The 12,800-nt window shown below is 44.0% G+C and overlaps 1 protein-coding gene and 1 long non-coding RNA gene across 2 annotated transcripts; one reads left to right on the top strand and one right to left on the bottom strand.

Annotated features, from left to right (window-relative positions):
• Positions 1-6,264: 6,264 nt before the first annotated feature.
• LOC100831867 ((E)-beta-farnesene synthase) lies at positions 6,265-9,087 on the top strand. The gene is made up of 7 exons (XM_003573315.4): positions 6,265-6,485; positions 6,574-6,832; positions 7,008-7,386; positions 7,700-7,918; positions 8,014-8,149; positions 8,224-8,469; positions 8,706-9,087. Exons 1-7 carry the CDS (start codon positions 6,342-6,344, stop codon positions 8,997-8,999), a joined length of 1,677 nt encoding a protein of 558 aa, XP_003573363.1. The 5' UTR covers positions 6,265-6,341; the 3' UTR covers positions 9,000-9,087.
• Positions 9,088-11,033: 1,946 nt separating this feature from the next.
• On the bottom strand, positions 11,034-11,699 carry LOC112271832. The gene is made up of 2 exons (XR_002965308.1): positions 11,538-11,699; positions 11,034-11,458 (listed from the first exon to the last, which is right to left on the bottom strand). It is a non-coding gene; the product is annotated as an uncharacterized LOC112271832 (long non-coding RNA).
• Positions 11,700-12,800: the final 1,101 nt, after the last annotated feature.

Below are 12,800 nucleotides of genomic sequence, written 5' to 3'. Positions count from 1 at the left end.
CGTGTCTTGTGAAAGAGGGAGATGGCTTAACCTGTATACAGATTTTGCTATAAAAAAAAACCCTGTATACAGACAAATTGTGTATGGTTCTTTGTACCGATATGTGAAAAGTGTTATGATACGTCTTTATTTTTATCATTACACCTTTAATTTTTGTAAGAAGGGGGTTATTTGTAGTTGGTGTTGATGTCACATCGGTCGCTCTGGTTGAAAACCAAGTACTTCCTCTGACCCACGTTACTTGTCGCAGATTTAGTACAACGTTGTACTAAATCCGCGACAAGTAATATGGATTGGCGGGAATATTAGATTTTATGGATTAATTTTATGAAAACATTATGATGTTTGTGAGCTATTTTTGACGAATAGCTTGGAGAAGAAACATCTCGATCAATGAGGACGTCTGGCTCCCGGTCTCACCCTCTCTATTTATGGATATGATAGATAAAAAAGAAACATTTTACCCATATACTACTTCAATTTAGGCTACCAATTTCTGCCTAAAGGGAACGCATATGGCTTTCGATCGGTGTTGACTAAATTGTCTCTTATAGCTAGGATACAGCTTGATATACCGCGTAGCAATGCCCATCGATCACCTAGGGCGCTAGCAAAAAGTGTGTTTTCTATGGCCAAAATTTCTGCCACACGATATTAATTTGACGGTGATATTAATTTTCCCGTGTCCTTGATAGCTTGGTCAATATATAGTGATAATTTTTGTTTCCCGGTGGAAAATGACGTTTGCTTGGTCAATATACAGTGATAATTCTATCGACGTACAGTGTACTGGTTAGCTTTTCAGCCACATGCGTGCTAATGCTGTCTTCCTCATCAAAGGACGATCGATATGAAAAACGTGAAAAGAGAAACACACACACATCCAAAAGGACACCCGTCGATTTCATGAATAGTATGCGTACATACGTTTTAGGCATATAGTGCATTGTCGCTTTATAATTAGGGTGCTACTGCACAGCTGGCTGAAGAATCTTTAGATCTACGTATATGTTACCCAGGCGCGAGAAAGGTGTGTTTTCTGTGTCCAAAACTTTTGCCGGACATTTTTGTAAATCAACTATTGGTCAATACAAGTTTTACAATGATTGTCAATTTTAGGAACCGTCCAACATAATTGATCAAATGGAAAAGAAAAAATACTGAAAAGTACTAAAATAAAAATACTGAAAAAGTACCGAAAAATACACCGATGGCAAGATTAAAAATATGGACTAACGTACAAATTATCTTAGCATACCCACCGGTCAGAAATCTCCACTAACTTCCTCTTCTTCCTCCTCCCCCGGTCTTCTTCTCTCTTCTCCCCTCCGTCCCCGACCTTGCCCAGCTCGCGCCGCCGACTCTCCTCCCCTCTGCCTGCCTTCCCCCCGGCCGGATCCGGCAGCCCCCGCCCTCCTCATCCCCCACGCGCCGCCGCGAACCTTCGCCGGCCGGATCCGCGCCGCCGCGTTCCTCCTTGCGCGTGCCGTCCAGGCCTCACTGCCTTCGTGCCTCATCCTCATGCGCCGGCGCCCGAGCCTCGCCGCGCGCCGCCATGGCCTCCACCGGCGCTTGAGCAGAAGGAGGAGCCCAAGGCCTCTCCTGGCGCCGCCCACCTCGTGCTTCCCCAAGCGCCGGCCTCCTCCTCGTCCTAGCCGCTGCCGCCGGCGTCCTCCTCCTCTTGGCCGCTGCCGCCCCCAAGCGCCGGCCTCCTCCTCGTCCGTGTGCAGGTTTGTTTCATCACTTTCTTTGTTTAATCACTACCTTGTAATGTGTAATGTATAGAAACTAAATTTCATGCTTACATCCATGTCAAATGGTCATGGCCTTGCAGATGATCTTTAGCAAGCTTGTTGGTTTCATCACTACCCGATGTTTCCAGATCATTTGCCACGTACTAAAAATCCAAGGCGAGTCATAGTTTTGCAGATTGATGGTGATGGGCAGTTGTGTGATTTGCAGAGCTTTAGCTAATAGCCTAAATACCTTCAGCGTGCATCATCCATCAGCCTGGAAGTTGAATAATTATGTTTGAGAGCTAGTACTAGCTAATGATAGCAGCACGCATTCATCGCACTGCTGATTTGCTGTCACAAAAAATTTACCTAGGCTTTCTTGTTGGGCTAATTGTAAAGAACAAGCCTTTGTTTCTTTCATCGAGGCTCATGTTTTGGTCTCTAAATTTATCTAGTACAAACAGCGAACGCATATGAACAAGTAAAACCTTCAAATTTAATAACACACTTAGAACTTAAAAGTAAAAGTGTACCGCCAACATGGGAAATGAAACTGGTCAATGTTTATTCATAAAACTTTTGTACTGGTGCCTTAAAACTGTGAACATAAAAATGGAACTGTTGTTTCCTTGTATTCATCAACATCTAATAAATATACATTCTGGAACAGGAATGTTGACAGCTGCTGTTTCTAGAGATGTTTTTGCTTCTCCACCTGTTGATTATATTTTAGCTGAACAACAATTTGAGTAACAAATAATACAAGTTCAAACAAATACATGAGAAACAATAGCTGCTGACTCTCTCATCAACTTGATTTCCGATTTTGATTGAAAACATGTTGAAACAAATATTTTTTCAGTTGTACATCATCAGGAATGGTTCACAGTCAGATGATTGTGATGATGCCATGAATGAAGAGGTTGATTATCTTCCAAATGTTCTACATTTTTTTAACCAAGTTTTCTGCTACCTTACTTATATATTGATCATAGTACTTTTTATGTTTCTGGACAGGGTCAATTCGACCATTTTAGTTCGTGGGAGCCCATCGATAGATGGGACGAAGGGCACATGCACAAACATGGATCATCGCCACAAACGAAGCAACCTGCATCGAACTCTAATAAGAGGGCATTGACTTTTAGCAGTGGCGACGAGGACATGGATGCATAATCATTCCGCATTCAGAGAGAACTAGATGTTTGAATGGTTTTTTTAGCACGATCTGAGTTTTTGACTACTGTCATACCTCAGGCCTCTATCCTTAGTAAAATCGGAAGTAATCGCTTCACTTCCTAATTTTCAGCCAGTGAACTCTAGTGAAACCAATAATAAAGCTTTTTTAGCAATTTGATTACATGATTCCTCTACTGTTATACATCTGTACAAAAATGGAAATGTTCACAGGAAAAGTTTGCATCCTATTACACAAAGATCTCAAAGTGAATTAGAGAATCAACAAACAATACAGTGAACTATCAAATACAGCATGGAGTACTTGCAATAGAAGCTATCTTAATGCTCAACGTGTTGTCATCCAACAACTTCGGTTGTTTCCAAACTCACATGGTGCCAGTTGTCAACAATATGAAGCATTGTCATGCCAGAGAACATTAAGTAGCACCAATGGATTACAACAAATTCCAGAACCTTCGTAATGCAACAGTAACTTGCACACTAGCTATTTATACCTGCTACATAGTTGAAAGCAATAACAAAACTAAATCATTAAAACTCCTGGAACATCTTGTATCTTGTATGATTTGTCAGATATGATTATATGAACACTATAGTCCAAGATATATTGACATTATACTGGTACAGACATCTGTACATCACAATGACTGAAATTGCCCTACAAAGGATCACCCCAGGTGTGCAAAAATCAGTGAACAAGTTTCAAATGCCCACACCGCCGACCGCCACTTACACTGCTGACACTGCAACTCCGAATTGAAGCCTCCGTCTTAAGCACAGAGTCATATACTTCCTTGTCAGTCACCCATACATACAGAAAAACATTTTGAAGTACAGATTTTTATTGAAAAGTTTAGAGTAGAGCTGCTACTATCCCATTTAATATCCAAAGAACTATGTATCACAATCCTTCCGGTAGGCATGGCAGGCTAGCAGTATTTTACAGAGAGCCTGAACCTGTGAAGGCTTTGCTGAGTACAGAGGTTCTGAAGAGGATAACCTGTAGACAAATGAACAAAAGAGTCTTATTGCAACTCACTAAGATAAAATTAAGATATTTTTTTTATAAATTCAACGGTCATGGTCATATCAGAAGAAACATTCAAGTTGCATCTTGCGACTAAGATACATCTGTTTCTTATATAAAAAAAACTGGTAAAGATCAAGTTGCAGCACCCCTCACTATAATGTGCACTTCCAGTCAAAAGTTTCTGCTTCTTTTCAGAATTTTTGTTAACTAATGTTTCTGCACTGTATAATTACTAAACTTAATGGTTTTACTCTCCTTTCATTATGTGTTGTATGTGGTCACTAAGGTGTGATTAATTCTGATGTTACCTTATCGACTTGTATAAGATCTTGGAGGGACAAAGCACAAACAATGATAGTGTACTAGGTATCTAGCATGATCTGTAGTCATTCTTATTACAGTCTGACCTGAAGTAGGTTTTTCTACCGACGCGGCACTTGCTCGATCGGCCAGTGATTACACAATTGCATATACTAATTAGCAATCACATACTGTACTTGGAACGTCGGTACATTTAGGCACGTCGATTGTCGAGAACTCGAGATCAGTATAACTGTCGATCAACTCAGCTAATCATGCCTGAAACTCTCAAAGACATTTAGTTAGGCGCCAGGGCCTACGATCGATCGAGTTTTCATTCAATGCTCCGTCTGTTGCAAAAGCAAGAACGAACGTACGTACAACAAATAGATTATATACAGTATATACGATCTTATAGGAATATAAACTGAATCCAAGTAGAAACAAAATGCATAGACAACAAAGCATACGTGTACGTACCTCTCGCCAGAAACAGCAAAAGCGATCGGCGATCGAGTGTGTAGATCGAGCTCGCTTGGCCAGCTCTAGAGTCTGTAGCCGATCGGGCGCCGGCCACCACCTCCGCGCAAGCGCCAAACTGACGCCTCGAGCGTGGGCGAGGCCGCCGTATCCGGCCGGGGAGGCAGGCGGCGGCACGGATCCAGCCGGGGGGGAGGCGGGCGGCGCGAGGGGAGCAAGTGGGTGGCGGCGTGCCGGGCGGAGGGGAGGAGGAGGCGGCGGCACGAGCTGGGAGGCGGCTTGCAGGGGACGCAGAGTTGGAGGGGTCGAGTGGGACGGTCGGGGAAGGAGGCTCTCGTCCGCAGGTTGAAAATAGAAGGATCAACGCTCAGAAATAATTCCAATAATCAACGGCCAGAAATAATCCCCACAGGAGTACTGACAAGAGAGCTTATTGGTCAAATGGTTTAGTGAAATAGTTGTAATCTCAGGTCTCAGCTCACCAGGATCAAACCCCAGATTTAGCATATTGTGTGCCAATTTCAGTCTCGTGTAGACTTTAATTGTGTGATTTAGTCTTTGTGTGGTGGTGCAAGAATGTACATCGATCTACTTTGTTATCGTTTCTTTTGTAAAAACAATTTGACCGCCACTTGGTGTTTATAAATAGATAGTATCGTTTTTGTGATTTATGAATCATCTACTATCACATATACAAGACATAAAGAATATTTTTTATCAGGGATATAAGTGGGATTATCCCAGTTCTCCCGCTTCATTGATTTGCTAATTTAAAAAATTGCTTAAAATTTAACTTGACGGTTGAGAGGTTGGCCTAGAAATAAGACCTAAGAGGGATCTTGTTTGTACCACCGAGTTCGGTGAGTCATAACGCTACCAAAAGGTTGAAAAGCATGCTCCACACGAGAAAATGTTGTCATGCTCATGAAAGGACGCACGTACAACATGGAAAGCAATTTGCGCGCGGGCGGGCGGCATCGAAAGAGACACCTTGGAATTTTCAAACCTGTACAAAACATCCGGCATCCGAAAGGATTTGTGGATCGAGGTAAGATCTTCACGTCTGCTACAGACGTGTTTCCTCCGTTCCTAAATACTTGTCGTTATTTTAGTGGAAACTTAAACTAAAACAACCACAATGAACTAAAACAACGACAAGTATTTAGGAACGAAGGGAATACGTAGTAGTAATATGCGCAGAGAATTAATTAATGTGGTAGTTAAACACCTGTCAAGAATTAAGGGAATCTAGTTATAATATTAAATGGGGTAAACTCTGGTGCAACTTTTTTCTAAATGAGGTAAAATTAGATAATTCCCACTAAATAGGGTATTGCTGTCAACAAATTTAAACTAGGTGTAAATAAAATGTAATCAGTCATCAGTTTAACTTGATGTGACATTTGAACTTTAGATTTAAAGTTCGGCCGGTCTCCCGTCCTGATAATTATATAGGTTTTGGCCCGGCCTACCAGAATCTACTCCCGTGCATATGCATGCTGATCCTATATAAAGCCAACTAGTTCACGAGCCTGTCCAGCACCCACAACGAACCAGCACTTGCTGTATTGACCTTTTATAGTTTTTATCAGTCAATGGAAGTCACCGTGGATGTTCGCCGGAGCTCGCACCAGCGAGCGGCGGACGACAACCAGCGCATCGTCCACCGGCCGCCGCTGCACCACCCCTCTGTCTGGGGAGACTTCTTCCTCGGTTTCAGGCCATGGACTCCAACGCAGGTGAACTGAATTTAGTGTATAATTAGCAAAGTGAAACCTTCCATTGTTGAGCTAGTTCTGACGATCGTCCATGCTCACCCGTTTGCAGTGTGCTTCCATGAAGGAGGCCGAAGCCAAGAAGGAGGAGGTCAGAAAGACGATACGAGATTCAGCTGCTGATGATCTGCCTCTGAAGCTCGAGCTCATCGACTCGCTGCAACGGCTTGGTCTGGACTACCACTACACAAAGGAGATCGACGATCTCCTGCTCGGGATTCACGGCGGCGACGACCGCGAAGGCCGGGATCTCCACACGACGGCTCTTCGGTTTTACCTTCTCAGGAAGAACGGCTTCCATGTTCCACCAGGTAGCACTAACAAGAAAATTAACCATTACTCCCTATGTTTCCATTTATAAGACGTTTTGCCATGCAAGCCAAATTGGCTTACCAAAACATATTATAAATTGGAACATATGGACTGATTTTGTTTGTCCAACTGAACAAATTAAACGTTTCACCTTAAAAAGAAACATCTCTGCAGATGTGTTCGAAAAGTTCAGAGACGCTGGAGGAAACATTGCTTGCAACGGCGACATAAAAAGCCTATTGGCCGTGTACAATGCCGCCCATGTTCGAACCCGTGGGGAAGAGACCCTTGACAGGGCGATCGTTTCCACAGGAGAACTTCTTCAGCTCACCTTGGAGGATCAACCATCGTTGTGCCCGTCGATATTGTTCGATCAAGTGCGACACACTTTGGAAACGCCTCTCTTCAGGAGGCCCAAGAGAGTCGAAGCGAGGCGCTACATCTCGGTTTATAAGAAAATGAGCACGAGGAATGAGGCCATCTTGGAGCTAGCAAAGATGGATTTCAGGATACTGCAGAGTCTCTACTGCGAGGAGCTCAAGGCTCTTACAGTGTAAGTGCTCCATCTTGTTTAAAGAAACCGCATGGCAATTTGGCAAGACGGTTTTGGATGACGTGGCGGTGGCCAATATTAGCATGTAGAAACATGCATACAAGTTACAAATTTCAGGAATGTATAGTATCACAAAACTTATATAAAGAGAGAAATATATAAATAATCACAAATTAATGCCCTTGGAAAATTTTGCAGATATTTTAAAAAAATATTATTGTAAGAGCTAGGAATTCTAAAAATGGAAAAATCAAAATAGGAAAATCAAAACGTACACGGTGTGTTAATATTGTGGGTTTTGTTCAATTTGCAGGTGGTGGAAAGACCTCCAACTCCAAGATCATTTGAGCTTCGCAAGAGACAGGATGGTGGAGATGCACTTCTGGATGCTCGGAGTTCTATTTGAGCCACAACATTCATACGGACGAATCATGCTCACAAAGCTCTTCACATTTGTGTCGATATTCGACGACATCTACGACAGCTACAGCACCTTAGAAGAAAGCAAGCTGCTCACCAGAGCAATGGAAAGGTCTGAATTAATTTCCCCAGCATTATTTCAGTTAATTCAGAATCAATTTTCTTACTAATTTTTTTAATGTTATAGTTATAATTAATTAATGCTAGATGGGATGAAGAAGCCGCTGAGCAACTCCCAGGATACATGAAGTTCTTTTACAGCAAAGTCCTCGCCACCGTAAATGCCATCGAACAAGACCTGAAACTCCAAGGAAGAAAGCATGCCCACTACGTGAAAAAACTTGTAAGTTGATGCTATATCTCATGAAACAAGTTTAAATAATTGGGGAAGATGAATTAGTTTAATTCTTTATGCAGTTAATCGATGCTACGAGATGCTATTACAAGGAGGCCGAGTGGCGTGAGGAAGGTTGCGCGCCGGCCACCGTGGAGGAACACTTGCTATTCTCGGTGCCCAGCAGCTGCTGCATGCACGTGCCATGCCTCGCCTTCGTCTCCATGGGAGCCAGCAGCGACGCCATTGACTGGGCCATGGCATATCCCAAGATTATAAGAGCTTCCTGCGTTGTCGGGCGCGTCATCAACGACATAGCCTCACACGAGGTTAATTAATTAATTACTCCCTCCGATCCATATTAATTGTCGAAATATTACATTTATCTAGATGCTTTTTAGGCGTAGATACATCAATATTTTGGCAAGTTTAAAAAAAATAATATGAATCGGAGGGAGTACATACTTCAAAAACATGTTTTTTTATTATATATATAGATATGTCATTAAGAATTTGAAAATTTGCTAAATTATGTACGAATCATATTTTTTTGTTGTCAAAACAGCGAGAACGAGACCAGCAGCAGCGTGTGACATCAACGGTGGAAGCGTGCATGGAGGAGAACAAGTACATTGCCAAGGAAGATGCCTACCGGAAGCTGAGGGAGCTCATCGAGGAATCGTGGATGGACATCTCCAAGGAGCGGTGCCGCCGCCTCATGCCGGCAGCGCCACTCCTGGAGACGGTGGTGGACGCAACTCGCATGCTGGACTTCCTGTACAAAGACCACGCCGACTCCTACACTCTTGCACACTCGCTCAAGGAGATAGTAGATTCCATATATGTTGATCCTATATAGGCTAGCAAAATACATGTGCGTTGCTACCGGCTAAAATAAATACATACACTACATAATTTATGAGATTGTTGTACGATCATCGACTTTAGATCATGTAATCCATATTTGCTCTAGTTTCACTTTGCCAAATCAACAAATGACAAGTCTGAAGTTGTGGTGGACCCTTCCTATCAATTGAGTCATATATATGTAGGGGAGTACAGCAGCGGTCAAAGAAATGTTTTACAGACCATATATTACTCAGAAGGGAAAAGGTCGATGAAACATTGGTTCTACACCACCAGATCATAGTTCTATATATATTGTTTGACCTCTTTTACGGAGATTGGCGAGTACTTTTCAGTACTTTTCAGTACTCCTGCGAGAATTAGTTCGGTCCTTTGATTATCAGGTTACTGACCTTGCCCGCAAAAAATGGATCTTATTGGGCTCATGTGGCCCGGTCGTTCAGTGTTGTGGCTCATGTGGACATCTCGGCTCTTGACATCGACACACACGAAGCGGCCAGCGGGCGCTTCCTCTCATGCTGCTGCCGCCACCTCTCCTCCTGCCTCATGGAGCCTCCATCTCCTCCCTCTCCTTCTGCCCTCATGGAGACCCTGCTGTGGCGGCTCGATCCCTCAGTCGCAGCGGCGCCGTTGGGGCCGTGGTGGCAGCGGCCGTCATGGCGGAGGAGGCGGAAGCGCCGTCGCCCAAGGCACCGTGGCTGAACGTGACGACGACGACACTGTGGCCGCTGAGATCGGCGTCCTGAAGCACCGGCTCAGGAGCACCATGTCCAGGAAGCCCACGCTGGAGACAAGTCCTGAAATCTGATATACTAGCTGAATTTTTTTACATTGACATGTACTAGCTGAATTTTATGACATTGATAAGCCAAGAAAGCTTTTCTGAAGAATCTGAACAGTTTCATTTATGTGCTGGGTGTTGTTTTTGCCTAGTTATTCTGGTTATTTTGATGTCGTGAGCTCTAATGGCAGAGATCGTTCATTCATTCTCTATTTTTTGTAATTTGTTTGTATGCTGGCAACATAAGGTGAAAAGACAGAGTTAATTTGTTTGTATCTTTCTCACTAGCAGCCTTGGATGTCTGCACTCTGCACTAGATCACCAGAAGTGAGAAAATCGTAGCAATCCTCGTCCTGATTTTAAATCTCTCAAGGCGGGTCAGTCAAAAACTTATGCAGTATGTTCTCCCATTTGTTGAGTGAAAAAAAGATTGGAGATAGGCTTGGAGTAGGCGATATCTAAGATATGAAGCTCAATCAACAACGACGATCAAGCTCTTGATTATATCCACCATGCAAGCAATAACAAGGAGTATTAATTAATTCGATGGAGCCAAGATTTACACAGTATGATTGTCGCATAAATTATTTTTTCTCTATACATATCAAGCAACCAGTTTAGTTTCTTCAAGATAGTTACAGCTTGCAGCTAATTTTAACTTTAAATCGCTGGTGGAAAATAACAACAATATATCATGTGGATGATGACATCTTTGTTTCCCTCTTCACATCACAGCCTGGAGTAGCCTTGGTATTGCTCCATGAATGAGTCGTTGAACTTCTTGAAGCTCAACATGATCGCTGGCATGTCCTCTTCCGCGGGCAGGATGGTTGTCCGGAGATGGAACACCCTGCCAATCCATACACCCACAGAAAGATGAACAAATTAAATCATCATACGCCTCGGGTGCCTGCTTCTGCTCGGGCGCCGGCGGGGGAGCACGAGGTGGGCTGCGCAAGGTGGGCGGCGGCGGCGCGGCGGGCAGAGGGAGGAGGCGGCGGCAGCGCAGGGGTCCCGGGAGGGTCGGAGGAGGGGAGAAGAGGAAGCTCGGGGAAGGAGAGGACAAGACTGGGAGAGAAACGGAAGGAGGAAGAGGATTTTGGTGGAAAATTTCTGACCGGTGAGTCCCAAGGAGGATACTTTCTAATACTTTTCAGTACTTTTATTTTAATACTTTTTAGTACTTCTTGCTTATCAACCGTTGGATCAACTGGGTCAGACGGTTTCTAAAATCGCCAATCATGGTAAAACGTGTAATATTGTTTAATTTCTTATTGACATGTACACAAGATTTTAGCACGACAAATCATAACATTGTATAAAAAGTCCCCATCAATAGCATTCAGATTATCATTATCCAAGAGATAATAAATATAACGCGACACACCTTCACTTTGGTTGCCTCTGGAGCATATCAATATCACAATTACAACAGCAGAATCATAACGTGGCGCCCCCTTGACTGACTAGACGACAATCGTCTAGCCCTTAATGGTTGCATTCTTTGGGATAGCACTCGCAGATGGCACCGGTAATTTTCTTGTAGCGGTTGCGGCATTGTCCATCGTCCGCGCCACGTTCTATACAAGCGTCCCTGCACGCTGGGCTGTTCACGCAATGGCGGGAGCTAAATTTCCAGAAACAATTGTTCTCGACGGATAACACCTCATCTAAAAAATATGTAAGTAGCATAATTATAAATGAGAAGAACAGTTCATAGGAGTTTGATAGATCTCTCATGATGCTTACATGATGAAGCCGCAACCAAGATAAGAACCAAAAAGCCCACCGTGGTCTTCCTCCAAGCCTCCATGATGGTACAGCAGGAGAGGATACACCTCAACTGAATGAAAAACACTATGAAAATGCAACAATGGCGATCGAGTGTCGCTGTTCTACCTTTGGTGTGGTTATTGATTTTATATATAGGTCGTGCAGTGGGTCTCAAAGAAAAACGTGCGGCTAATAAGTGAGGTCAAGCGGAGATATAGAGCTCCCGTCCACATAAAGTATAGCGCTTATCCTTCCATTGGTTGGTTTTCTGCACGAGTAATCTAAGATTAGAATACCACCCTAAAAAATGAAGCAACTGAAAGACACCGACCCAAGGCAGCCCTAATTGCCTCATGTTCCAAGCACGCCTTCCACGTTGCCGCCTGCCTTGTATTTGTAGTGGATTCAGAGCAAGCCCAGGCCCAGGATCGGCAGCCCACTGTCCAGCCCAGCCATGACACAGTATAGCAATCTGCCATAACCGGCCCAAATTGCCCAAATCTTGCATCTGCAGAAGGTCTGAACACCAGCCCTCACAATTCCACTCTACCACTTAATGCAAGTCCTTCCCCTAAAAAAAAAAACTTAATGCAAGTCCATGTCCCCTAAAAAAAAACTTAATGCAAGTCCATTCGGCCTGACCTGATGCTCAACCCCAGAACATTGTGCACCGTTCGATCGATTCATCAGACGGACCTCCTCGATCGAACCTAGCTAATTAACTCGCTGGCCCTCTTGTTACGCTAGCTAGCTCTCGATCGTTAGTCACTACAGTAGTACTTGAATGCATTGTTGGACCACTGCCTCTAGCTAGAATGCTAGATGGATATAGATAAGCAAGATGTCAAAGCATACCTTGTCAGGCCCGCCACGACACCAGACAGTGTCACCACACCCTGTGTCCATCATATCACGCGTCCGCTGCCGAGCCCATGCTGCACCACGCCGCCAAGACTCGGCGCCGTCGACACAGAAGATGCCACGCTGCTCCACCTCTTGATCCTCCCAGCTAACACCTGCTATAAGACGATGCCCTCAGGAGGGAGAAACGCCACCATACGTCGCAAATCGTCCGATCCGGAAAACCCAGATCTAGGGTTTCCTCCGGAGCAGCATGCGCGAGGGGACGACGACTGCAAGAACGATGCCTTTGACAAGAGAAAGACGCATAGACGATGTCATCGTTCGCCATGACCGAGGTCAGTTCGGATTTCACCGGCAGTCGCGTGGCCGTCGATC

This window comes from Brachypodium distachyon, chromosome 3 (assembly GCF_000005505.3).
Source record: "Brachypodium distachyon strain Bd21 chromosome 3, Brachypodium_distachyon_v3.0, whole genome shotgun sequence".
In the NCBI taxonomy this organism is placed as follows: Eukaryota; Viridiplantae; Streptophyta; class Magnoliopsida; order Poales; family Poaceae; genus Brachypodium; species Brachypodium distachyon.
The sequence above is the reverse complement of the archived record's forward strand: the minus strand, read 5'-3'. Positions and strand labels throughout refer to the sequence as shown.

Excerpts from the sequence above, each read along its gene's own strand:
- LOC100831867 (XM_003573315.4), top strand. The coding sequence starts at position 6,342 with ATGGAAGTCACCGTGGATGTTCGCCGGAGCTCGCACCAGCGAGCGGCG. Across the intron at positions 6,486-6,573 it reads GGCCATGGACTCCAACGCAG|TGTGCTTCCATGAAGGAGGC; the intron begins GTGAACTGAATT and ends ACCCGTTTGCAG. Across the intron at positions 8,470-8,705 it reads ACGACATAGCCTCACACGAG|CGAGAACGAGACCAGCAGCA; the intron begins GTTAATTAATTA and ends TTGTCAAAACAG.